At 44.5% G+C, this 22,648-nt stretch overlaps 4 protein-coding genes across 6 annotated transcripts; 2 read left to right on the forward strand and 2 right to left on the reverse strand.

The window, feature by feature from the left end:
• The first annotated feature begins 481 nt into the window (after positions 1 to 481).
• On the forward strand, positions 482 to 3,995 carry lxn (latexin). Of its 2 annotated transcripts, none has more exons than XM_037267896.1 (7): positions 482 to 655; positions 2,717 to 2,896; positions 2,965 to 3,027; positions 3,196 to 3,373; positions 3,462 to 3,598; positions 3,679 to 3,741; positions 3,814 to 3,981. In XM_037267896.1, exons 1-7 carry the CDS (start codon positions 551 to 553, stop codon positions 3,925 to 3,927), a joined length of 840 nt encoding a protein of 279 aa, XP_037123791.1. In that variant the 5' UTR covers positions 482 to 550; the 3' UTR covers positions 3,928 to 3,981. The 2 variants fall into 2 exon arrangements, with proteins under 2 accessions (XP_037123791.1, XP_037123792.1); XM_037267897.1 differs by having other exon boundaries at positions 483 to 650; positions 2,715 to 2,896; positions 3,814 to 3,995.
• gfm1 (G elongation factor, mitochondrial 1) lies at positions 1,027 to 7,695 on the reverse strand. Its single transcript, XM_037267894.1, has 18 exons — positions 7,522 to 7,695; positions 7,281 to 7,433; positions 7,066 to 7,198; positions 6,042 to 6,246; positions 5,862 to 5,978; positions 5,617 to 5,767; positions 5,352 to 5,506; positions 5,187 to 5,271; positions 4,970 to 5,107; positions 4,600 to 4,701; positions 4,473 to 4,529; positions 4,261 to 4,398; positions 4,044 to 4,126; positions 2,201 to 2,363; positions 1,994 to 2,138; positions 1,760 to 1,920; positions 1,622 to 1,675; positions 1,027 to 1,313 (listed from the first exon to the last, which is right to left on the reverse strand). Exons 1-18 carry the CDS (start codon positions 7,594 to 7,596, stop codon positions 1,185 to 1,187), a joined length of 2,244 nt encoding a protein of 747 aa, XP_037123789.1. The 5' UTR covers positions 7,597 to 7,695; the 3' UTR covers positions 1,027 to 1,184.
• Positions 7,696 to 8,053: 358 nt separating this feature from the next.
• itpkcb (inositol-trisphosphate 3-kinase Cb) lies at positions 8,054 to 19,654 on the forward strand. The gene is made up of 9 exons (XM_037267113.1): positions 8,054 to 8,381; positions 12,059 to 12,131; positions 12,241 to 13,353; positions 17,740 to 17,839; positions 17,916 to 18,129; positions 18,342 to 18,546; positions 18,629 to 18,730; positions 18,927 to 18,998; positions 19,134 to 19,654. Exons 3-9 carry the CDS (start codon positions 12,286 to 12,288, stop codon positions 19,341 to 19,343), a joined length of 1,971 nt encoding a protein of 656 aa, XP_037123008.1. The 5' UTR covers positions 8,054 to 8,381; positions 12,059 to 12,131; positions 12,241 to 12,285; the 3' UTR covers positions 19,344 to 19,654.
• Positions 19,655 to 19,926: 272 nt separating this feature from the next.
• Positions 19,927 to 22,529, reverse strand: c13h19orf54 (chromosome 13 C19orf54 homolog). 2 transcript variants are annotated; one of them, XM_037267115.1, is made up of 7 exons: positions 22,447 to 22,529; positions 21,899 to 22,084; positions 21,692 to 21,727; positions 21,367 to 21,485; positions 21,051 to 21,180; positions 20,823 to 20,893; positions 19,927 to 20,762 (listed from the first exon to the last, which is right to left on the reverse strand). In XM_037267115.1, the coding sequence occupies exons 2-7, from the start codon at positions 22,069 to 22,071 to the stop codon at positions 20,410 to 20,412; spliced, it is 882 nt and encodes a 293-aa protein (XP_037123010.1). In that variant the 5' UTR covers positions 22,072 to 22,084; positions 22,447 to 22,529; the 3' UTR covers positions 19,927 to 20,409. The 2 variants fall into 2 exon arrangements, with proteins under 2 accessions (XP_037123010.1, XP_037123009.1); XM_037267114.1 differs by having other exon boundaries at positions 21,659 to 21,727.
• Positions 22,530 to 22,648: the final 119 nt, after the last annotated feature.

Raw genomic sequence — 22,648 nt, forward strand, 5'->3', positions numbered from 1 at the left:
ATTTTGTTGATCCATATAAAAAGCAAGAGGAAACACCAAAAGAGAATTCCTGGGAACTTAATAATCAAAACAAAAAAATTAAGTAGAAACTATCCTTCCTGGAATTGTGCACACTCAAGCCTATCAACAGACATTCCATTTGAGTGCACTTCCCCGTTGGCTGACCTCTAAATGTCTAAATATTGCAAAGTCAGCTTATTATTCAAATAGAGTTCAAGTGTGTGTGCATCCTCCTTGTTTATATCAAGCCCGTGTTAGCTCGAGATGTTTTTTCCTGCGCCCTCGTCAACTTGAACTTTGTGTACTCGCCATCGTGTAGTGACGGCGTTAAATTCACAGTGAAGGACAAAACCTGATAAACTAGAGACATGTTGGGTTTGGAGAAAGTACAACAACAAGCAGATTGTGCAAGTGTAGGAATCTGGATATCCCCCTCCCTCCCCCTGCGTGACACTTGCCCTTCCCACCTCCTCGGTTACAAAACAGCGCTCTCGACAGGAGGTGCCGTTTGCCGACATTCTTAGTTCTCGTCCAGCATCTGCAGCACGACATGATTTTGTGGGTCCTCTTAGTTGCAGTCGGACTCAGCGGGGGCATAGGCGGAAGCCCCGCTGTGACCGTCCCCATTGATGTCGCATCAGAGAATTCAAAGAAGGTGAGAGGAATGCCGCCATGCTTAATTATCATAAGGATCAATGTAGTATTTAATGAAAATAACAACAAAAAACAACATGTTCAGTGTTTACATAATTTGTTGCAGTCATGACATTAAAGTCATTCTGTACATAGTACAAAAACAAAGTCAAGACATTAAAAATATTCAGCTTTTTTTTTTTTCTCTTCTTAACCCTTCATTTAAATATTTAATATCATACAGTTGTCTAAGTTTATATACCCTGGCAGGATTTATGAACTATTGCCATTTTGGGGAAATGTATTTTACCTTTGATTTCTTTCAAGAATGACCCCTACATATTCTCACAGGGTATGTAAACACATGAGCACAACTATATACGTAACATAATATCGTAGCTCTCCTACAAATGTGATTCCTAAAAGGAAAAAAGTTTTGTGGGTGGTCGCCTCTTAAGGTTTTTCCGCAATGCAGGGAGAGTGATGTAAAACATAACTAAAAGGTTGGAGTCCACATAATTGAATTTAAAAAACTCTACCGTGATGAGAAATCAGCTCTTCCACTTCTTCTTAGTAGGTAACTGGCCCGTAGCCTCCAAGTACTTGTGGATGAGTTCTTCTTGCGTGCTTGGGAGACACGGCTGATATCTGCTGTAGTCCATGGTGTACTCGCCCTTTCCCTGATAGCGACAACAGAGACATTGTGTTAACAAAAATCTGGATCCTTTTAAAGGTCAGGGATTCCTTAATGCTTGTAAATTTGGTTTGCCTGAAAAAAAAAACCTAACCCTAACCCTCCATGTCACCTAGCTGCTCTGTTGACTGGCCACCAGGGGGCAGCATAGTACAGACAAACGTTTCCTGACACAACTCGTCAGTGCGTCTCTTAAGTCTGCATCACTCAATTCAAATAATAGAATTGATTTATTATCGTAATTGTGAAAATGTACCAGACAAAGAGTAATTTAGACAAGACAAATTTTCTTACTTCGGTGCAAGAGCGTAGCTCTGTAGCGTAGCCAAACATGTCGTTAAGTGGAATCTGCCAAAAGGGAAACGCAAACAGTTCAATCCAATAACACGAGAATGAGAAGCGTTCCCGTGCTATGCCACAAGCTCGACTCACATCGGCGTACAGCGTGAAGTATCCATCGGATCCATCCTGGCCCGTAATGATGCCGTGGCGACGGTTCACGCCGGCGATAACCACGCCCTGAAACTCCTGAGGCGCCACGATTTCCGCCGACATGATGGGCTCCAAGATGGTGGTGTTGGCCTTCTCCATAGCTGTGGAGAACCACATGGGTGCGACAAACGTGATGCTGGCTACCGTTGGGATGGAATTGAAATTGAACTTCACCTTGCTTGAGAGCGCCCTCTCCTGCGCGGATGAAGGAGATTTCGTTGGAGTCCACCATGTGATGTGCTCCGTCCTCCAAGACGAATTGCACACCGGAGATCTTGTGGCCACTCAGGGGTCCCTTCTCGCAGGCCTCCCTGAACCCCTGCAAAATGACGTTGGGGGTAAGACGACAAGACTGGCGAAGCGAGAGAAGCTAGCACAAACCTTTTCGACAGCCGGCACCAGCTGCTTTGGAACGTTGGTTCCTACAGTTTGGTCTTCAAACTCCAGCTTGGTGTAATGTTCCGGCTCAAGAGGTTCAAGGACGCCGATGACTTTTCCGTACTGACCAGAACCTCCCGTCTGCTTCTTGTGAGTGAAGTCGAACCTACAGAGAGAGTCAATAGGATTGACTTTTTATATTCAAGCAAAACAAGAGCTCTGTCTCTTTAAAAGAGGGCGGTTTTCTAGCCAAACGGGAAGTAAGAGGCAAGTCTTCCACTTTCATGACAACCGCACGAGACTGAACAAGAACAGAAGACTCAGGCGAGAAGCGTATTTAAAATAACGACTTTTTACTTTGTTCGAGATTCTTACTGGCTAATTTGCTTGTGTTGAAGTTCACGGCCTCCATTTTTTTTTTTTAGCAGATCCACCTTATCTAAACAAACTAGCCCTGCCCCGGTTACACCTGCAGTACACAAAGTCCAAGTTCGTTTCTCCTCTACTTTCTCGGTACAGCCAATTGTGGTGGTTGATGTCGAGGAGGAAATCGAGGTGGTGATGGAGACCGGAGAGCTAAATCCGAGTCACTATCCTGCTCAGAGGGCAGCCAAGGTGGTCCAGCATTATCTGAATACCCAACACGGCTCACCATACAAAGTCTTTGGACAAGGGAAGGTCTTCAAGGCTTTTGCGGAGGTAAGTTAAATCGATAGTCACATGTATGTGTGTGTCTTTCGCCTAAAGTGATGTATTTTTCCATTTAGGATGTGCCTGGCTCTGGGAGAAAGTACCAGCTGGAGCTCTCCGTGGAGGAAATAGTTCATAAAGTAAGCCATGTTCACATTTAACACTTGAAACAACATGTGGTGCCTGAGAATGTTATTACCCGATAACATTAGGGGGCGCTGTTTCGCAGATGTATTGTGTAATGGTTGTGTTTTCTAATGTAAAAAAAAAAAAAGAGAAATCTACTTTTTGACTTCTCCGTTCTGCAGCAAATCAAAATAAAAACCTCGGCAGAGGTGATCTTCCCTCGAGAGCAGAGCCACCCTCCACTGCAAGTGCGCGTTTCATCAAACGATGACTTCTTGAAAATCAACACCAGCGTTCAAGAGGAGGCCTTTTACCAGCAACACAAAACGAATCAAAGCCTATTTGCGCAAAACCTACCTGGTATGTGAAGCCACTAAAACCCATGGCAGGAAAAAAATAAAAACATTTGTTTGTAATATATTAAACTTATTTTTCATCATTTTCTCAGACAGTTATGGTCACATTGAGCCGGAGCACGTGCCTATCTGGCACCTCGGCATTGTAGTGTCCAGCTTCGTCATGCTCAACCAATCCACTGAAGACACTTTGTACAACATGGCTCAAGTAGCCAACGTCACGCAGATGGTGAGCCGTTCTCTTTCGGACAAAAGAGGTGTCTAAAAATGCGCTGCTTTGCCTGACTAATCTTATTCGTTCGATTGCAGGCAAGTGACGAAGACCTGCTGGAGTTTGAATATGACGTACTGTTGCATGAAATGGTGTCACAGGTAAGGATAGCACGCTGTTTTGGTTAGCAACAGAGTCCGAATGGAATATTTCACGTTTTGCTGTTATGACAGGAGATCATTGCGTGGAAGGTGCTGGCCACGTGGTCTCCACCAGAGGGAGTTAAAATACTGAAGATGGAGAAGAGAGACTACGTTGTAAACAACCTAAAAACGACACTGTTGTAAATGGAACATGAGGCTGCTAAGCCACATGAACAAAACAGTATATTAAAAAAAAAAGTCATTTACACAGACTTTGTTGACTCCTTATTTGGGTGTGAGTGTTGGGGCTCAGCACTTACGGTACGGCGCTCGTGATGGTCTCTCTGAAGGCCACTTTGGGTTTCCCCATCACACAGGGGCAGTTGTACTCTCTCTCCATCCTCTGGAAGGAGAATTCAAGACTTCAAATACTTTCCTCCTCCCACACATGCCCTTGCACACCCTTTTGTCAGCCTCGGAATAAAGTAGTGCTTTGGCACCATCTTGTCTTATGTCCAGGTAAATACTGAACTGTACCTGGGAGTAAATCTCTAAGTGCAGCTCGCCCATCCCCGAAATGATGGTTTCTTTGCTCTCCGTGTCGAAATGAACCCGGAAGGTGGGATCTTCCCGGGTGAAGCGGTTGATGCCTTTGGAGAATTTATCCAGGTCGTTCTGCTCCGAAAAAGACAAAGGTGAGGTAAGAGACGATTCCTCACAGGGTGGTGACTCGAATGTGTTCAACTGACCTTGTTGGTTGGCTTGATGGACATGGAAATGACAGCATCTGGGACGTGAATAGATTCCTGTAGACGAGAAGGTGACGAGGTGGGTCTGGAACGTTCCCCTGGGGTTCTCCGGATCGACAACACTCACCATAGAGAAGTTATCGCTAGTTCTGGATGTGAACGTGTCTCCGCTCGCGCAGTCGATGCCAAACAGGGCACAGATATCGCCCGCGTAGACCTCGTCTACATCCTGGAGAAGAATAAAAAAAATATTTGTTGCATTAGCTATGCTACAATGAGCATATACTCGGTAAATATTCAATAATATTTTCAGTTTCTGATTCATTTGGACACTTGTTTGAGCTCGACATTTGTTATTCCATGTTCTCTCCAAGTTCGTTTTGTTAGCCTGTCTATGGCGTTTTGCATGGAGTGTTAGCATTAAGCTAGCAGACTTTCATAACGTGTGTCATTGTTTTTGTTTGTAGCGACGCACGCTAATAACGAACGGCTCTCACCTCCATCTGGTCGGCGTGCAAGCGCACCAGCCTCTGTACGCGCACCCTCTTGCTGGTGCGCGTGTTGTAGATGTACTCGCCCTTCTTCAGGCAACCCTGGTACACCCGCATGTACGTCAGCTGCCCAAAGCGACCTGCCTGCTCGCGGACAGAAAAGCAATATTGTCAAGAGAGACAATACACGGTGAGCGTAGGGAAGCTGAAGTTAAGCGCTCACCTCCAGTTTGAACGCCAGACTGACAAAAGGATGTGACGAGTCTCTTGTCGGGTCCATTTGGATCTTTGACGTCTCGCTTGACTCTCTGCAATGTCAAAAATACAAAAGTAGAGTGAGAAAATATGCATCAATGGCTGCCTGCCTCACAGATGCGTCCTCGCTTACTCATCGTTGGAGATGGCGTAGTTTTGGACCTCGGTGGGGTTGGGCAGATAATCGAGTACGGCGTCCAGCAGGGGCTGAACGCCTTTGTTCTTCAACGCCGTGCCCACTAAAACTGGCGTGAAGAGACGCTGCACTGTGGCCCTGCGTAGGGCAGCCTGGAATGTTTACCATGCTAGCATTAGCAGGGGTTAGGCTAACCCTAAAACTATTTCACAATGACTACTTTTGAATGGATTTCACATTTTACGTAGCAGACATTACCAACCTTCAGGTCGTCATTCGTCGGAACCTTTTCCTCCAGGAACATCTCTCCTAAGACTTCATCGGCGTCGGCGACGCATTCCACCAGCTCCTGCCTGCGGTCCGCAGCCTCGGCGCGGTACTCTGCTGGGATGTCATCGTAACGCGTGACTTGACTGCAATTACGGAGAACATAAAAATCATTTTGATCTCATCATCTTGTTCGATGGCAGACATTCCATTTCTTGCAGATAATGAAGCATCTTTTACCCGAAGGGTCCTTCAAAATAAATGCTTCTCTCCTCGACGAGGTCAATGATGCCTTTGACGTTGCCCTCCAGGCCCATGGGGATGTTCACAAAGGCGGCATTGTGGTTCAGTTTGCTCCTAGAGATGATTCCAAAATGTTACAAGTTCCATTCCAAGTCTGAGTGTTGTGACATAAGTCACCTTAGCTGCTGCAGGGCTCTGCCAGGGTTGGCGCCCATGCGGTCCAGCTTGTTGATGAAAGTGAGGAAGGGCACGCCGTAACGCTTCATCTGCCGGTTCACCGTCATGGTCTGACACTGGACTCCGCCCACGGCGCACAAGACTAACACAGCACCGTCGAGCACACGCAAAGCTCGTTCCACTTCGATGGTGAAGTCCACGTGACCTGGATGACAAATTATTGACTTGTAAGGGACATTTGGAGATAATTGTGTTTTTTGTGAATTGTTAACATATAGTTTGTGTCGTATGAGGTATAGGCTGCACAATATATCGAAATCACGATATTGGTCCGTGCAATACGAATATCACATGGACATGCAATAAGTTTCTTATGGAATTGTACGCTTTTATCTGAACATTATTTAGGTTAATTCCTAGGGGTGTAACGATTCATCGATACACATCGATTCATCGATATAATGCTCTACGATTTGTTGGCATCGATGCTAAACGTAAACATCGATCTATATCGCCCGTTTTTGACCTCGGATATTAGACGCGACTTTATTTTGAAATCCAGTTCATTGTTGCTTGCTTCCTCTTTCCGGGAGCAGTGCGCGGCGTGTTGTGTTGTGAGCAGAGCAGGCACGTGAAAGGGGAGCCGACAACTACGCGGCTCCTGGGCTGGTGCTATGGCTAGTGTCTGTCCAAGAAGACGAGGAAATTCGCTCCCCTTTGGGCTTCAAGTCATTCGTTTGGAAGCACTTTGTAATTTCCTAAATAAAGAGTTTGCAGTACCTTGTTGATTTTGCGTATGAATTGTTATAAATCAGGATATTGTTCTATATCGATCGTAGAACACTGATGTATCGTGAATGAATCACAGCAGGCTTTAAGATATCGGCAAATATCGTATCGTGTGTCTTTGTATCGATATGATATCGTATCGTGACAAAACCCGCGATTTACACCCCTATTAATAACAACTAACCAGCTAATTGCTATTTGCTAATAGCTTGCTTATTTTGCCGAGCTTGTGTACCTGGTGTGTCAATAATGTTAATGTTGTGGTTCTTCCACATAGTATAGGTTGCTGCTGACTGGATGGTGATGCCCCTCTGCCTCTCAAGTTCCATGGAGTCCATGGTGGCCCCAACGCCATCTTTCCCCTTCACCTAACGCAGAGCAAAGACACGGAGAATACCTTCATCGTAACTTAACTCAAATTGCAATGAGTTTAACGTATGTGTTGCAAACCTCGTGGATCTCCGCTATTCTCCCCGTGTAGTACAGCACGCGTTCGGTAAGGGTGGTCTTCCCCGAGTCGATGTGCGCGGAGATGCCAATGTTACGGATTCTCTCGTTGGGGACGACGCCGGACGAGCATGACCGACAGCTGTTGATGAGTACCTGGGGCAATGACACAGGGGACATCAAACCCTTCCATGATGGAATTTGTCCACTTGGCTAGCGCCAAGTCGTTCCGCTAATGTGTTACCTTCTTGAGAGTTACGCCTCCCGGAGCGAGTGCGTGCCTTTTTGTCAAACACACGGCCGTTTGAAGAAGTCTCATCGTGGCAAGATGATCGTTTTCTTGCCTTTGCTCAACTCCTCGAGCCAAGCAAGCAACCCGGTGAATGTCACGCCGGTTGTGAAACGAGACTTCCGTGTTCTACGGAAAGCGAGATGTACCAAAGGTACAAAAAGGCAAATGAAAAATCGTCGTTTACGTTATATTTTAACATAGTTATACCGGTAATAATAAAATGTTATGATTATGAACTAAAATAAATATATATTGTGTCAATAAGTTGCTCCTTGTCTGTGAAGTATAATACAATTGTATCATTTAAAAAAAAAAAAAAGCTAAATTGTACTATATTCAACTCAGTCGTGAGTAATAACTTACATTTAGTGTTGAAAAGTATTTTTATTACACGTTTTTAACGTAGCTTGCACATTTTAATGTACAAACAACACGTGAGCGTTCATAAAGCAACGCACTTTAAATCACGTGACCAGAAATGTAACCCTTTTGCTTGTTTTGACATTTAGTTGCCGCGTTTAACTTTCAAAGTATCTCAAAACGTCCCGTAATTTCGTAGTTTACACGTTAAGGTTATTTTTTTGTATGTTTTACTTTTTGTATTAGACCAAGCAAACTTGAACTTAGGCAATTTTAACCACAAAAAGTGAATTAGTGTGTTAACATAGAACAGGCGTTTCCTCTTTGGCATAAACCGCATCCTGACAATCGAGGACAAAAGACGTGCGCGCTGCAACTTCTTACACATGTTTCAGAAAAGCCATCGTGCGACTTTTTAAAGCTGCATCTCGCACGCGAGAAAAACATCTCAGGTAAGTGTCGTCTTTTAATTTTCTCATCCACGCGTTGTTCTTTGGGTTGCTTGTTGTGCGTCAAAGTATTTTGGATTGTCATGAAAGTTGGATACTGTGTGATTTAAAACATCAAAATTGTTCAAATATTTACATACAGGTGCACCTTCATATATTGCAATATTGTTGAGAAATGCATTTCTTTCTGTAGTTTGATTCCAAAAGTGAAACATTCAGCACGACGGAAAATACTTTACTGAAGGGCAAGTCCAACCCTAATTGCTTGAATACTTTCAATTCTTTATGTACAGTACTGAGAATGACTTGTCGACCTTATTTTTCGACATGAATTACAAATTGACAAGAATTAAGTCCTAATATAATGAACAAGTTGCAAAATTGTAAATAAGTGCAGTTGGATAATTTGACCTAAATAGCACTTCTCCAAGAGATGACGCACACTGTGCTTCACATAGTGAGTCATAAACATTTTACAGTTTATACAAGACGACAAATCAAAACCATCAAGTTCAACTGGAATCCCTACCTAAACAAATGTGTTTTCAACTTCTATGAGCTGAAATAGAAGTGGATTCCACAATTGGGGAACGCCTCCATCACCTTTCCAATGTTGTTTGAGGGACTCTCAGTAATATGCAAATTAATAAATAACACTGCAACATTTTAAAAAAAGTGTTTTACACCAAAATGTCACAGTTAGTAGATGAGAGAAAGAAACTTACGAGTTTGAAGTGAGTGAACATGACATCACTGACATTCGCTATCCAGTAAATATATATTGGCTATATTATATATCAAATATTTATTTCTTCAAGTGCCAACATAATGACCAACATTAATATGCGCTAGCATAGTTGGCCTAAGTGTTCATGAAAAACAAGACAGGGATTTTATTCCTAGAAAGTGTCTTTAATATTATTGTACTTCACTGTAATATTATGCACGGTTTGAACTTAAGTATAGGAAAATAAAAATGTAGTCATGATCTTAATAGATAAATGCAACTGAACTGAACTGTACTTGGGCATTGTTTTTTTTCCCCCAGACTGTGATAGCATCTTTCTCTAGATGATGATAAGGCCTCACATTTTTCCCTCCCCAAAACTGTCCAGGCATGAACCGTCACACTCTATTTATATATCTAAAAAATATATCCTTCAAAACTCCAATTTCCTCTAAAGTTTGCGTAACTTGACTGAGTGACTGTGCACCATTTAGGACCCATCCCTCTCCATTAGCCAACTCATCATGAGTCGTTTTTGCGGAGTATATTCGATCTCGATGTCCTAAGAATGAGCACAGTCGGCTATATATGTTTCATTCTCAGTGAGCTGTTGTTTCCATTGTTATCGTTCCTGTCTTGCTTCCGCTGTGAGAACATTCCTTCCTGAGTGCAGAGCGATTGCTGCATCATAGTGAACAACAGAGAAGCGAGCCCATGAATCCTAGAAGTCTTCCGGAATGGCTTTCAAAATGACCCAGTGCAGCTTCCATACATTCAAGATTCAAGAGTTTTTATTCGCCATGTTTGAGCGTGCCAAACAAGGAATTTGACTTCGGTAAAACACACCCTCTGTTCAACATATAGGTGACTAACAACACTCAGGACATGTGAATAATGGCAAAAACAGTGTAGACAAATTCAAAAGGTGTGAAGAGCAGGATGTTATTGCACAGTAATGCCTCTGAGACTCTATGAGTGGTGTGAGTTCATCAGAGCAACAGCCTGGGGGAAGAAGCTGTCTCGGTGTCTGCTGGTTTTGGCGTACCGAGCTCTATAACGCCGTCCGGAGGGGAGTAGTTCAAACAGACTGCAACCTGGGTGAGAAGGGTCTGTAGAGATGTTCCTTGCACGTTTCCTGGTCCTGGACAGGTACAAGTCTTGGATAGATGGGAGGTTAATTCCAATGATCTTTTCTGCAGTCCTGATTGTCCATTGCAGTCTGTGCTTGTCTTGTTTGGAGGCTGATCCAAACCAGACAGTGATGGAGGTGCAGAGGACAGACTGGATGATGGCAGTGTAGAAGGTCTTCAGAAGCTCTCGCGGCAGGTTGAACTTCTTGAGCTGTCTCAGGAAGTACAGCCTCTGCTGGGCCTTCTTCCGGACAGAGTCTATGTGGCCGGTCCATTTCAGGTCCCGAGAGATTGTGGTTCCCAGGAACTTGAAGGTGTCTGTGGAGAGAATAGTATTACTGCGGATAGTGAGGGGCAAAAGTGGTGAAGGGTCTCGCCTGAAATCCACTGTCATCTCCACGGTCTTGAGCGGGTTCAGCTCCAGATGGTTTTGGTTGCACCAGTGGACCAGCCGCTCCACCTCCTGTCTGTACGCAGTCTCATCACCTTCCTGGATCAGTCCGATGAGAGTGGTGTCGTCTGCATACTTCAGGAGCTTCACAGGAGAGTCATCTGAGGAGAAATCATTGGTGTAGAGAGAGAAGAGCAGTGGGGAGAGGACGCACCCCTGAGGGGCTCCAGTATTGGTGGTCCGGGTGTCAGATGTGATGCCCCCCAGCCTCACACGCTGTCTCCTGTATGCGGACACGTAAACGTGTTGAGTTCAAGCTGTGCTGTATCGCTTCCTATTTTTATTCCGTCGTCATAAGGAATAGTAGTAGGAAAAGGCTTTCATTTTTTTTCCTCATTCTTGTATGGCCTTAAGACTTTGTGATACTTTTACACCCTGTAGGTGTGTCAGTTCATTTTCAATTCTTGCCCTAATTAACTTGACTATCGGTGCCATTGAATTTAGTAACTGTCATTGTATTCTCTCATCAAACTGACAAACAGTTGTTTATCCAGTTCCCTTTGAAGGAGGAATGTGTTTGCTCACCAATTATTGCTGCTCCAGAAGTCCTTTGTGACTTGCAGACATGCATATCAAGCGTGATTCACGTATTTTCTTTCATCTGGCGTCATGTAAACCAAAAGTACTGTAATTAGTTTGTGATTTCTATTTTTCTAAATATTCCTTAGCGAGTTGTAGTGGTTGGATTTGAAAATGCAATCTGGCGTTAACTGCAGAGCGGGGGTACATCGTGGACTGGTCCATAACAAGACACATAAAGACATGCATTAGCCTTTAATGAACGAGAATAACTATAGGGAATGAGTTGAAAATCTTGACATGCTGTGCCACTCCAGTCCCGTAGGGGGCAGTAATGGTCATTATAAAAATCACTCAAAACAGCAACCGCACTTCTTATTTGCCTTAATATTTTTTTGTGACTTTAGAGCTGTATTTTGGGTTATTCAATTGTGCTACCTTTCAGTACAGCCCCAAAGTGCACAAAGTTGTTTTATATTTATTTTTTATCATTTTTCAAAGGCTCTCTGTAGTGTTGTGTGAAAGATCACTGCCCATCTACAGTACTGCACTTTAGTTTGTAAACCATTTTAGTTTAACATTTACGTTTTTCTATATTTAAGTGCATTATTTAGTTTGTAAACCATGTTCGTTTAACACTTACGTTTTCCTATATTTAAGTGCATTATTAATGTTCAAATACAATAATAGTAAATGTATTTTTAAGGAATCTGATACTGGGTGTGCCTGAATTTTGATAAACACATGAGACCATCTTATTCAAACTTAGTCGTGAATGATGATGCTTGGAAAAGTTACATGTTTTTTAAGGTGGTATTCAGTTTTCTTTTTTTTTTTATGCTCGTCATTGCAGTGAACAAGAGTCTCCGTGCGCAGATGCAAACTGTCTACTTAAGCAAGACGACTGAAGCAAAGGAAGGAACAATGTAAGATTTTCCAGCACCGGACAGTATGACTAATGATTCGGTGTGTATGCTTTTAAGAGTCACGCTGAATTAGTTTTTTTTTTTTTTTAAACATAATCATACTTAACAGCCAAAGGGCGTGTCTCTGGAGTTGTTCACTTGTACGGCGAATGAGATGGGCCAAACTCGCTCCGTTCCCTCACATTCAACCGCCGCCACCACGACCACCCCAGACAGCGCAGCATGGAAAGCAAGCGAGGCGGCCCGACGTCCCGACACTCGTAGACCAAATATCAGGAAAAAGCGTCATACTCTCCGGATAAACGGGAATCCGATGAAAAGACAAGCGTTGTCGTGCTTGGGAAGGCGAAAGCGAGACTCCAGCCCGACGCAACCGGAGCCAAGCTGCGGAAACAAAGCGGTGGAGCCAGCCGCCCGTCAAGAACGTCGAGAGGGAAAGTTAGCCAGGGACGAGGCCGTATCGGCGGTCGAGGAGCAGCGAATCCCCGCCGCTGGCTTGTTGGAGGCGCCGACGCCTACCCGAGATGTGAGCGCGGAGACGGCGCTTGTTTCAACCGAGAAGCCACTCGCGAGGAGGCGGAGCGCTGAAGTCAGTGCTTCGGACTGCGTCGAGACGAGCGCCGCGCAGGAGGACAATGCCTCGGACCCCCCTGCGGGGGCCATGGAGTATCAGCCACGGGGGGAAAATAGCCATGATCGTGTAATGGCACCATTGGGAGAGTTGTGCCCCGATGAGTCGGACTCTAAGCGGACTTTAACAAGCTCACAGTCTGGCGATTGTGATAATCAAGTGGCCGATTCGACTACAGTGACCAAAAGTGATTTAATTATCATCCCCTGTCCGCTCGATGACACAGATTGTGACTCTGAAAAGCCCCCCCGGACTCTTTCTTATCGCGGCCCCATACCGAAACTCATCATCACCCGGGACCCCAGTCCGACTCGATCCGAGGAGTCGTCAACTCGGCTGAGCCTCCGCACCGAGCTCAGCGCCGGGTGGGGCTCGGAGCTACACCCAGACGACGAGTCTCCGTGCTCGGACAGCGGCTGCGGGGGGTCCCCGGCACTGATGCGCTCTCCCAGGAAGCTGTCCAACTCATCTTCTCTCGGCCTGTCGTCCGCTTCGTCTTTTGAGGAATCCGAGGACGACTACACGGGCAGCGACATCGAGGCCAGTTTGTCCCCGACTATGACCCTCAGCAGCCCGGAGGATGGCCCGTCGGTGAGTGCCGTCTCAGCTTTTACAATGTTGGTTTCTGCTAGTGTAAAGTCGATTATTTTCTTTCTGATATATTTGTATTGCACGTTTTCCTTTCATTGAAATTATGGTGTAGCACGGTGGGGTAGTGGTTTGTATATCTGACTCACAACTCTGAGGATTTGGGTTTAAATGTCTGCTCAAGTTTTATCTTTAAAGAGACAAAATAGTCAAGAAGTGTGGATTTTATAGACTGAATGAACAAGCAATAGCTCAAGTTTGAAGCCTGCACTCTGCAGTACAGTGTTCTGATTCAAACTGAATCAATAGGCCTGCTTAATTCAATTTGAACTGAAGATGAAGAAGGACTCTTATCGTCCAGATCTTCCCATGACCAAGATGGCATAACTACTTCCATACACGTTTAACTCGTTTTGTCACTCACTTTGTCAAATCAGCTCTGTTGTTGTGTTTCACTTTTGTTTTTCAAAGCGACCACAAAGTGCTGTTCACCTACGCAAAAGCATCAGTTGCTCGTTCAAAAGAAGGAAGATACCGACCCTTCTTGTGTATTTTTCTCCTGAGTTTGGATTAAGTAGAAATTCTTGCAATGACATTTCACTGTAAAAAAAAAAAAAAAAGGGCACAGAAACTAGATTCCTCGATAAGAGGCGGCTGTCCAATGAATCCACCTTGTTTGAAGGACTTAACTCTTGTCCGCCCTTCCTGCAATTAAGAAGCTATTCATAATCATGCCATTTACCATTAATAATCAACATTACTTCGGAACTGTCCACCCTTGTGTGGAATTTTACTTTCCTCTTTTGCAGACAGAAAGCGAAACAAGTATGAGTGTCAGTACGAGGTTCAAATGAGCCTCATTCACCGTCAGGCAGCGGGGTCAGCCAAAACAGTTTTAATCACTTGCAAAACTTTTAATCGCACCTAAACGCGGGTTTCTTTAAGAGCTTGCAGATTTACTGTCTCGGCTTTCCTTCGAGGAATGGTTACTTTGCCAGGTCGTTGCGTGTTTACGTACTTGCGGGTTGGTTTGCTTTTCATAGTCGACCATAAAGATTCAAGATTCAAGATTCAAGAGTATTTATTCGCCATGTTTGAGCGTGCCAAACAAGGAATTTGACTTCGGTAAAGCGACGACCGACGAGCCCATGCATCGATGATGTCATCGACGTCTTTATTAAGCCAACATTTTCAACAACTAATAATGATTTGACAATGAATCAAAATGACATGGGAAAAAAATCGATTTCAGTTTTAAATAACGTCTCCACTCGGTATATATTTGTCCACGTTCTTATGCATTTGGTTTAGCAACACTCGGTGGCTGCAGCCAAAGAGTGGACGCTGTCATTTACTGGCGATTTCATCCATACACAGGAAATGAGCAACCTGAGCACACTTGAGCTGTTGTAACAAACAGGATGACGTGTTCTCGTAAGTTTCTGATAAGAGCCTGGGCTCTCATAGGCACATTGTGTCCATCAATTTAAAAAAAATAAAAAATAAAGTGTCAAACTAGTTGGTAAGATTGAGAGAACTTTCTCACACAAGCAGACCGTCGACGTGATGCTGCGTCGTGCTCTGAGTTGAGCGCGTGTGTCATGGAAAATTGAATTGAAGGCAAAGCCGGTTGCTAGGCAACGTACTTGCCATATATGGTACTTTTTTTTTTCTCCCCTTGACACAAGAATGTTGCGTGTCGGCGCTAAATGTAAGCTGAGATAAGATGACAAAACACTGAAACGTAAAATGTGTACATTTGCAACGCTTCCCTTTTTTTTTTATACTTTACAGTCACACTTGGTTTCTGTGGTTATGCAAACTCAGCATTCCCACTATTGAAGTAAATAAATAAAGAGCGAGAGGGAACAAAGCTGACATCTACTTTGTGTCAGTGACAGGAAACACCCCTGTCTGGAGCGGTAAACATACTCCATCACTATGACATGTTCCAATCGTGGCCGTAACTCCAAATCTCGTGGTTTTGAAGATGATGAAATGTTCCTAATGTAATCTGATTCAAATCCTCCCACGAGTTAAACTCCGAGTACTGAGTAAACTTCTCTAAAACGCCGGCGGCAGGAACGAGTGGAAACTCGGGTGTCAGGCAAGTGTTATTTTCTATCCAATTAAATTGATTATACTCGAAAGTTTTTTTTTTTTTTTTTGCCTGCAACACGCTCTGTGTCGCGGTCAGGGTTTTATTTGTAATTTTTTGGGGGTAAATTGTTCGTGATTATTTTATTCAATAGTTTAATATTGTTATATTCTAAAAAATGACTCGGCCGATTGTTTTAAAAACAGACTCACGCCGCAAAACTGCCATAAACACGTGTGAAGCGTCGTAAAACACCTCGGACAATGTGGGGCAACGGGATGTGGTTTGGATTTAAAACACTTTGCGTGCTGTGCAAACGGTTACCAAGCGCGCACAGCGTGCCGCCGCTTTCTCCGGTGACAGTCGTCTGACAGGTTCCGCGTACGAGCACATCTTTCCATCACCGGAGGGTGCGTTACATTCACGTCTGTCAACCTCCGCTCACCGGAGACTCAGCCTTTGCACGCTTTACACACCGCTGTGGAATTTGCCACAGTGGGAGGGAATGGTGGTTCGCTTTTCATCATGTGACTGCGTGGGGGGGCTCAGCATGGGAAGGGGAATTATGGGACAAAAGAAGACAGGCGAGGTCGAGTTGTAAAATGAAACAAAGCGGGCTTGGTCCACATCAGGTAAAAGGACAATGATAGGATGTCAAAACGGCACCGGGAGCGTTTGGAATTCCTCGCGGAGAACCCGCGGGAGGCTCCGTGTGACGATTTGTCAGGAGGATTATGAAGCAAGCAACGCAAGTCCGCACAAGTTGACTGGGAGAACAAAAAAAAAAAAAGATTCCAAGACGAGAACAAGCCACACTGACGGTGAAGGCAAGCTAGCTGCCTTTTTGTTTTTGTTTTGATCGTGCTTACTTCCAACACATCTCTCCATCTACTATAATTGAGGCAATTGTACTTTTCTGTCCAAATACTGGAAGCTACTTTTCAAAACATGCCTCACAGTCAAATGGTTATGGCTTGGAGTCTCAGCTTGCATGTTCTCCCTGTGCTTTTGTGCTTCTGGTTCATCCCATATTCTAAAAACATGCAACTTGGCTTAATTGTCAATTCCAATGACGCCTGTGTCGTAGAACAAAACAAAGAGCAACTATCGACATAGCCACATCATGTGATGTTTTTTTTCCACCCCATCTCGAGTAGAGGGCCTCAATTGTTCTGTAGATCAAGTGTGTGTGTGTTGGAAATATCAGTCACTCTGACACAGCATTCTCACATGAACCACATTGTGTGTGAGGACACTTGTCATGAGGACATTTCCTTTTCTTGTCTTTCTCACTATCGAGAGAGAAATGCAATCAATTTGACCTGACTGAAAATCCCAATTAGAAACAAGGGCGACTTAAGCCTTTTCACTCGCCGCTCGGTCAGAGTCAAAAGTTCAAGAGGAAATCAGCCTTTTCAGCAAAACATTCCGCAAGACGTTTGACGCGCGCATGTCTCATCATCGCCCGTGACGTACTTTGTCGAGGTTAATACGAGGAGGCGTGTCCGCGGGTGACTCCCGAGTCACTCGTCACCGGCGGCCCGATCTTCCTCCACAATCGAACAGCTGGTTGTTTTGGACATTTCACGACCCACGATGGCTCGGCTCTGTCAATATCTGCTATAAAAAGTCTGCACACCCCTTGTTCAAATTCAATTTGTAATGTAAAAAAAATTTTTTTTTCCAATGACGTCACTGGAGATTCAATGGCGTTTCCAAAAGCCTTCGTTAGTGTGAGCTTTCAATTATTCCAACTTTTGAGTGACACAAGCGCTTGGAGTCAAATCCAGCCTGTTTTTCAGGTGAGCAAAGGGCCGCTGTTTCCGCTCGCTGACGATATTCGCTTTTATGATGACCGAATTTCCACACAGCAGCTGTGGAAAGAATACGTGCGAGGAGAGCGCAGATATTGCCGGCATGTAAACACAACGGTCATAGGAGGAGCCGAGTGTCACGGCTGGAATTTGAAAAGATTTCAAACGTTTTAAGCTCATGCACGCTATTTGATTTATTTATCACAGGCACGCAGACACACACACACACGCGTGTGTAATCTATTGCTTGCGTCACAGCCCCGAGCGAACACTGTCCTTGCTACGCAGATAAAACAAACAGTTCCAGACAGTCGGACTCTGTTTTTACGACACTTTAGTCAATGTTTCATGAACGGGCTTTGTCAGAACACCTTAAAGGGGGAGGATCCGACCAATGTCTACAAAGGCGTGTTCACGTTTATTTTTGTCCACCGAGGGTTTCCTCTCGACAATGACACCCTTCTTTTTGTATTCCAGAATAAGTCGTGGCATAAGTTGAAGACAATGGTGCACTGGTCTCCCTTCGTGGTGTCCTACAAGAAGCGCTACCCGTGGGTGCAGCTCGCCGGCCACGCGGGTACGTAGCGATCGGACGGCGAGCTCCATCGGCCTCCCGACACCACGCTCTTCAACCCCTCTTTGTTTCCGTTTAGGTAACTTCCGGCCGGGCGAGAACGGTCGTCTGCTAAAGCGCTACTGCGAGTGCGAGCAGCAGTGTCTCCAGAAGCTGATGAAGGACACTCTGCAGCCGTACGTGCCCGGTTATTACGGCGTGGTGCAGCGCGACGAGCAGGACTACAACCTGATGGACGATCTGGTGGCTGATTTTGAATCGCCGTCCATCATGGACTGTAAAATGGGCAGCAGGTGAGAAGAAAACACTTCACTTACGCAGACTTTGAAAGGTTAGTGGATTTGTTATCAGCGTCGCTATGGACAAAGGCACCGTCGAACCTCAACGTTCTTGCCATAGTTAAAATTCGAAAAGAAATGGAGATTAAACCGTACAGGGAAAGTTTCACTTGAAACGGAACAAAAGCTTTCATTCATGTGAAACTATTTTTCCCGTTATTATTAAGGACCTATTTGGAGGAGGAGCTAATGAAAGCCAGAGAGCGACCCCGCTTACGCAAGGATATGTACGAGAAGATGGTGGCCGTGGACCCCGGGGCCCCCACCGAAGAGGAGAGGGCCCAGCAGGGCGTGCTCAAGCCCAGATACATGCAGTGGAGGGAGACGCTCAGCTCCACCGCCACGCTCGGCTTCCGCATCGAGGGTATCAAGGTCAGTCGGCACAACTCTCAACTGATTTGTAAATACGGGGGGCGTTTTGAGCTGGAAAAAAAATCAATCTGCTCTTCTGCAGAAATCTGACGGCACCTGCAACTCCAATTTTAAGACCACCAAACTCAAAGAGGAAGTGATGCGGGCCCTGGAGGACTTTGTTGACGGAAACACTCAGACCTTGGTGGGTTTCCACTCACTGTTGCCTTCAAAGAGAGAGACTATAAATTATTTTCATAATCGATTAAACTTCAATTAATTGAATTTCAAAAAAAAAAATTTTATTTTCATCCTGTATTCAAAAACGCTCCGATAATAATAATAAAAAATATACACGTATATTATTAATATTATAATATTTGATCTTTGCTTTCATTTAGAAGCTCTACCTGCAATGCTTGGAGGAGCTGCGGTCAGTCTTGGAGCAGTCGCATTTCTTCAAGACCCATGAGGTAAAAAACTCACACTCACTAAAATCCAAAACAGACCTCTCAGCTGAGTTTTGGTGATATTTCACCCCAAGTTTTTTTTTTTTTTTGGGTGAAAGTACAATTAAATGAATAATTTGTCCATCTGTGATTTTGCAGGTGGTGGGCAGCTCTCTACTGTTTGTACACGACGCCTCGGGGAAGGCCCGCGTGTGGATGATCGATTTTGGCAAGACGGTACCGCTGCCCGCACACAGAACCTTGGACCACCGGACCCCCTGGGTGGAAGGCAACCAGGAGGACGGCTACATGTGGGGGCTGGACAACCTCATAGATATCTTCACCTCCATGCTGCCGCAGGGATCCTGAGCCGCTCAAGACTTGTCCATAACAAAACTGGAACAAGTGGACAATGCGGACTCGTTCCACCGTAAGCAAGATAGGACTTGTTCTTCGTCGTCGGAACATCGCAGCCTTCCTGGGAGGTTATTTTGCCTCCTTTTGGGGTTTGCAAACAAACACTCAGCAACACTAAAACGCTGGTTATTCAACCACGTCAACGCCAAGTGTAAATATAAATGTATTTAAATTTTTTTTTTCTTTTTTCTGGGCTTTATGTAACCCGCTTACCTTTTGTACAAATTCTGTGCCTAGCTTTTTAAAAGAAGACATTCTTGCTATTTTTCTTCGACAAACACGAGTCGCCCCCTCCCTTCATGGATCTACAAGCGGCGACCATTTTTGTTTTGGAACTCGCTGCACTATGCATCCTCGAGAAAGCCATCGATCAAAACGAACCGTGCCTCTTTTTAAGATGGGAAGCAGCATTGCGGTTGGGCTCTTCAAAATTGATCCGCTTTCTACTTTTACAGCGACGTGGGAGCCATACAAAAAAAAATTCAAAGAACATTTAAAACTGGAACAATCTTGAGTTAAGTGATCACGTTTCTGATTTTTTTTTTTTTTTAACCATCTTGCATCCCGATCTGCAAACCGAACTGGAAAACAGCAATAACTAATAATTGTGCATAATTAGAAAATATTGACATGCCATAGTAAATGACTTTGACTGTGTTGATCACACACAGGAAATCAGTCATCTCTGAAAAGTCAACATCGACTTGTTTACAGAGTGTGTTCTACTACTTCTTCCATGCAAGCATACCAGCTAACAGATTAATTTTTTTTTTGCCCCCTTCTCCTAACTGGGTGCTTTCGGATTGGGAGGAAACGAAATATTTGTATTCTATAAGCACAAGTGTATTTTTAAGTGGAGAAAGTGCAACAACAGGTTACATTTGATATGGAATCTTCTTTGCTTCTTTGCCATGAAGGCAACAGATTGCAATAAAACTGGAAATAAGACTTTTTTTTTAAATTTAATTGTTTTTGACTGTTTTCGCGACTCACTTAAGTGCTGTCATAACACAAACTGTCACTGTGTGCGTGCGTCCCCATCAAGTTGTCTCCTTTTATGCAGTAAAAGAGCCTCGCCGGCTAACCCGCCTTCAACTCCGCCCATGGGAAGCACATAATGTGTCCCGTTGTTGCGTGTCTGCGGGGCCATTTCCATGAGCTGCTTGTTGCTACGTGCAATGCTGTCCAAACTCCACAGCTGGTAGCGCAGACTTTTCCCCTGCTTGGCTAAGACGTAGACCTCTCTAATATGTGAGCTGTCCAAAGACGAGGAGAAGCCAGAGTGTCCACGCAGGTGAATCCACGGCAGAGTCGAGTCAGGCTGGGTTGGCTCTGTGCTCACGTAACCCTGGTCCATACCCAGGAGAACACCTGCGACGATAGGGCAGGTCAACTATATGGCGATTTAATAATTTGGCGTTCGTGTCTTACCTGAAGCCACGGCCCAGTGCGCCCTGTGGCCTTCACGCTCGCAAGGCTCATGGTTGAAGTCGTCATCGTATCTGGACGTCCAGTGTCAAGGTCTTATTGATCAGCTAGCTAGAGTGAGGATCCAGAGACACTTGAGAAACTCTCATAAGAACTAATCAAAAAGTAAGTCGAGATCCGGGTCACCCTACGACCTTAATTAGCTCTATAGAGGGAGGGGGGGACGGATACGGGAAGAGAACAGGCTGTCTGCTCCACAAGTGTGCGACAATCCTGGTGGCGTTGTCGCGTACCAAACCACCCGACAGCGCCTCAGCCTTGCAGCCGCACACCTCCTCAGCCAGCAACGCCATGTTCCGAACTGACACAGAAAGGAGATGCAAAAAGTATTTACCGTACGATCATATTTCAGAATGACGTTTTGAGTGGCATGACTGTCATGTGTAATAGTGTTTCAGGAGTGTGCTTGACAGCATGTATGTGTGAGAGTCACACCAGTGATATGGCGCCCTGCCAAACACACCTTCACTCCCTTCCTTTTTGTTACCTGAGAACATTTCCCCGTGTGCTGTGAAGCCTCGCTTGAGCGCAGTCCCAAACAAGGTGTGCATGTCAACAGGCGGCCCCAGCAGGTGAGCAGCCATCCACAAGGCCACCAGGCCGCACCTGTAAGTCAAACAGAAAAAAACACAATTGGCATTGCCGTCACACCCTGGTAAACACAGTACAGTATGCTCAATAATGACATCAATGTGAAAGTATTTTCAAATAGCATTCCATAAAAGCCCTATCAGTCAAAAGAAAAGCATGACAGGACTTGATAAGCATTCCGCACTTACTGTGGGCCATCTTGGATAAGCGAAGGCACGTACTTGTTTACCAGAGTCCAGTGGAGATTTCTGCTGAAACTGGAACGTACGACAAAATGAACTCAACTTTCGATTCAGTGACTTTAAGCAAGAAAATACATTTATAGTTTTGTTTTCTTGCAAAATGATAATTTTCTGGTTGTGTATGCTTCTGATGCCTTGAGCAGATGTCATAAGAATAGAACAACTTTTATTATTGTTGTCGGTCACCTGCTCGCCCTCTGACTGATGAGTAGGAGAGGCTCCGTGTAGTCTCCTTCCACCGGGCTTCTGCTGACTGCTATCGTCTGATAAAACTTCTTTTTGCTTCTTGAATCATGGAGTGCTGCAGGAGGGGGTGGCGGAGGAGGTGGAGGAAAAGAGGGCAGGGGACACTCCGACATTTTCCCAGAAGACCTGTCGAGGATGATTATATTGTGACAGAAGTAAAAAAAACACTTCTTATAAGTGAGACAAAACACAAGTGATCAAAGCAACAAAGACAATATGATGCAAAAGCAAAACAAAACATAAAATATACTTATAATAATATGTTCCTAACTGTAGGTCCACCACAATATTGCATTTTTATGTGCTGCACTGTAGTATACAAAAATATCATACCCAACTTGCTGCAACAAATACCACAGCTAAGCAGGTTTTTACGACGTGCTAACTGCTAACTAGCCGTATTAATAATATGTTAACGAACAAGACCTACAAACATAATTCGCATTGTTCTGTTGCACGTATTGATTATTAATTTTGATTAAACTCACTTTCGGAGTAGCCTAGCTGGCTAGAGAAGCCCGGCCGGTGTTTACTACCATATTTGGCAACTTACAACATTCTTCTTCGTGTATTCAGTGGGTTGGATTGTCAAAAATGCACTTTGTCACCCCCTGTAGGAAATCAGTATATTAGTATTAAGCGATTTTATTATTTCCAGAACACTGGCGTTTCTACGAACGCATTTTAAAC

The sequence above is a fragment of the Syngnathus acus genome, chromosome 13, assembly GCF_901709675.1.
Source record: "Syngnathus acus chromosome 13, fSynAcu1.2, whole genome shotgun sequence".
NCBI classification, from domain to species: domain Eukaryota; kingdom Metazoa; phylum Chordata; class Actinopteri; order Syngnathiformes; family Syngnathidae; genus Syngnathus; species Syngnathus acus.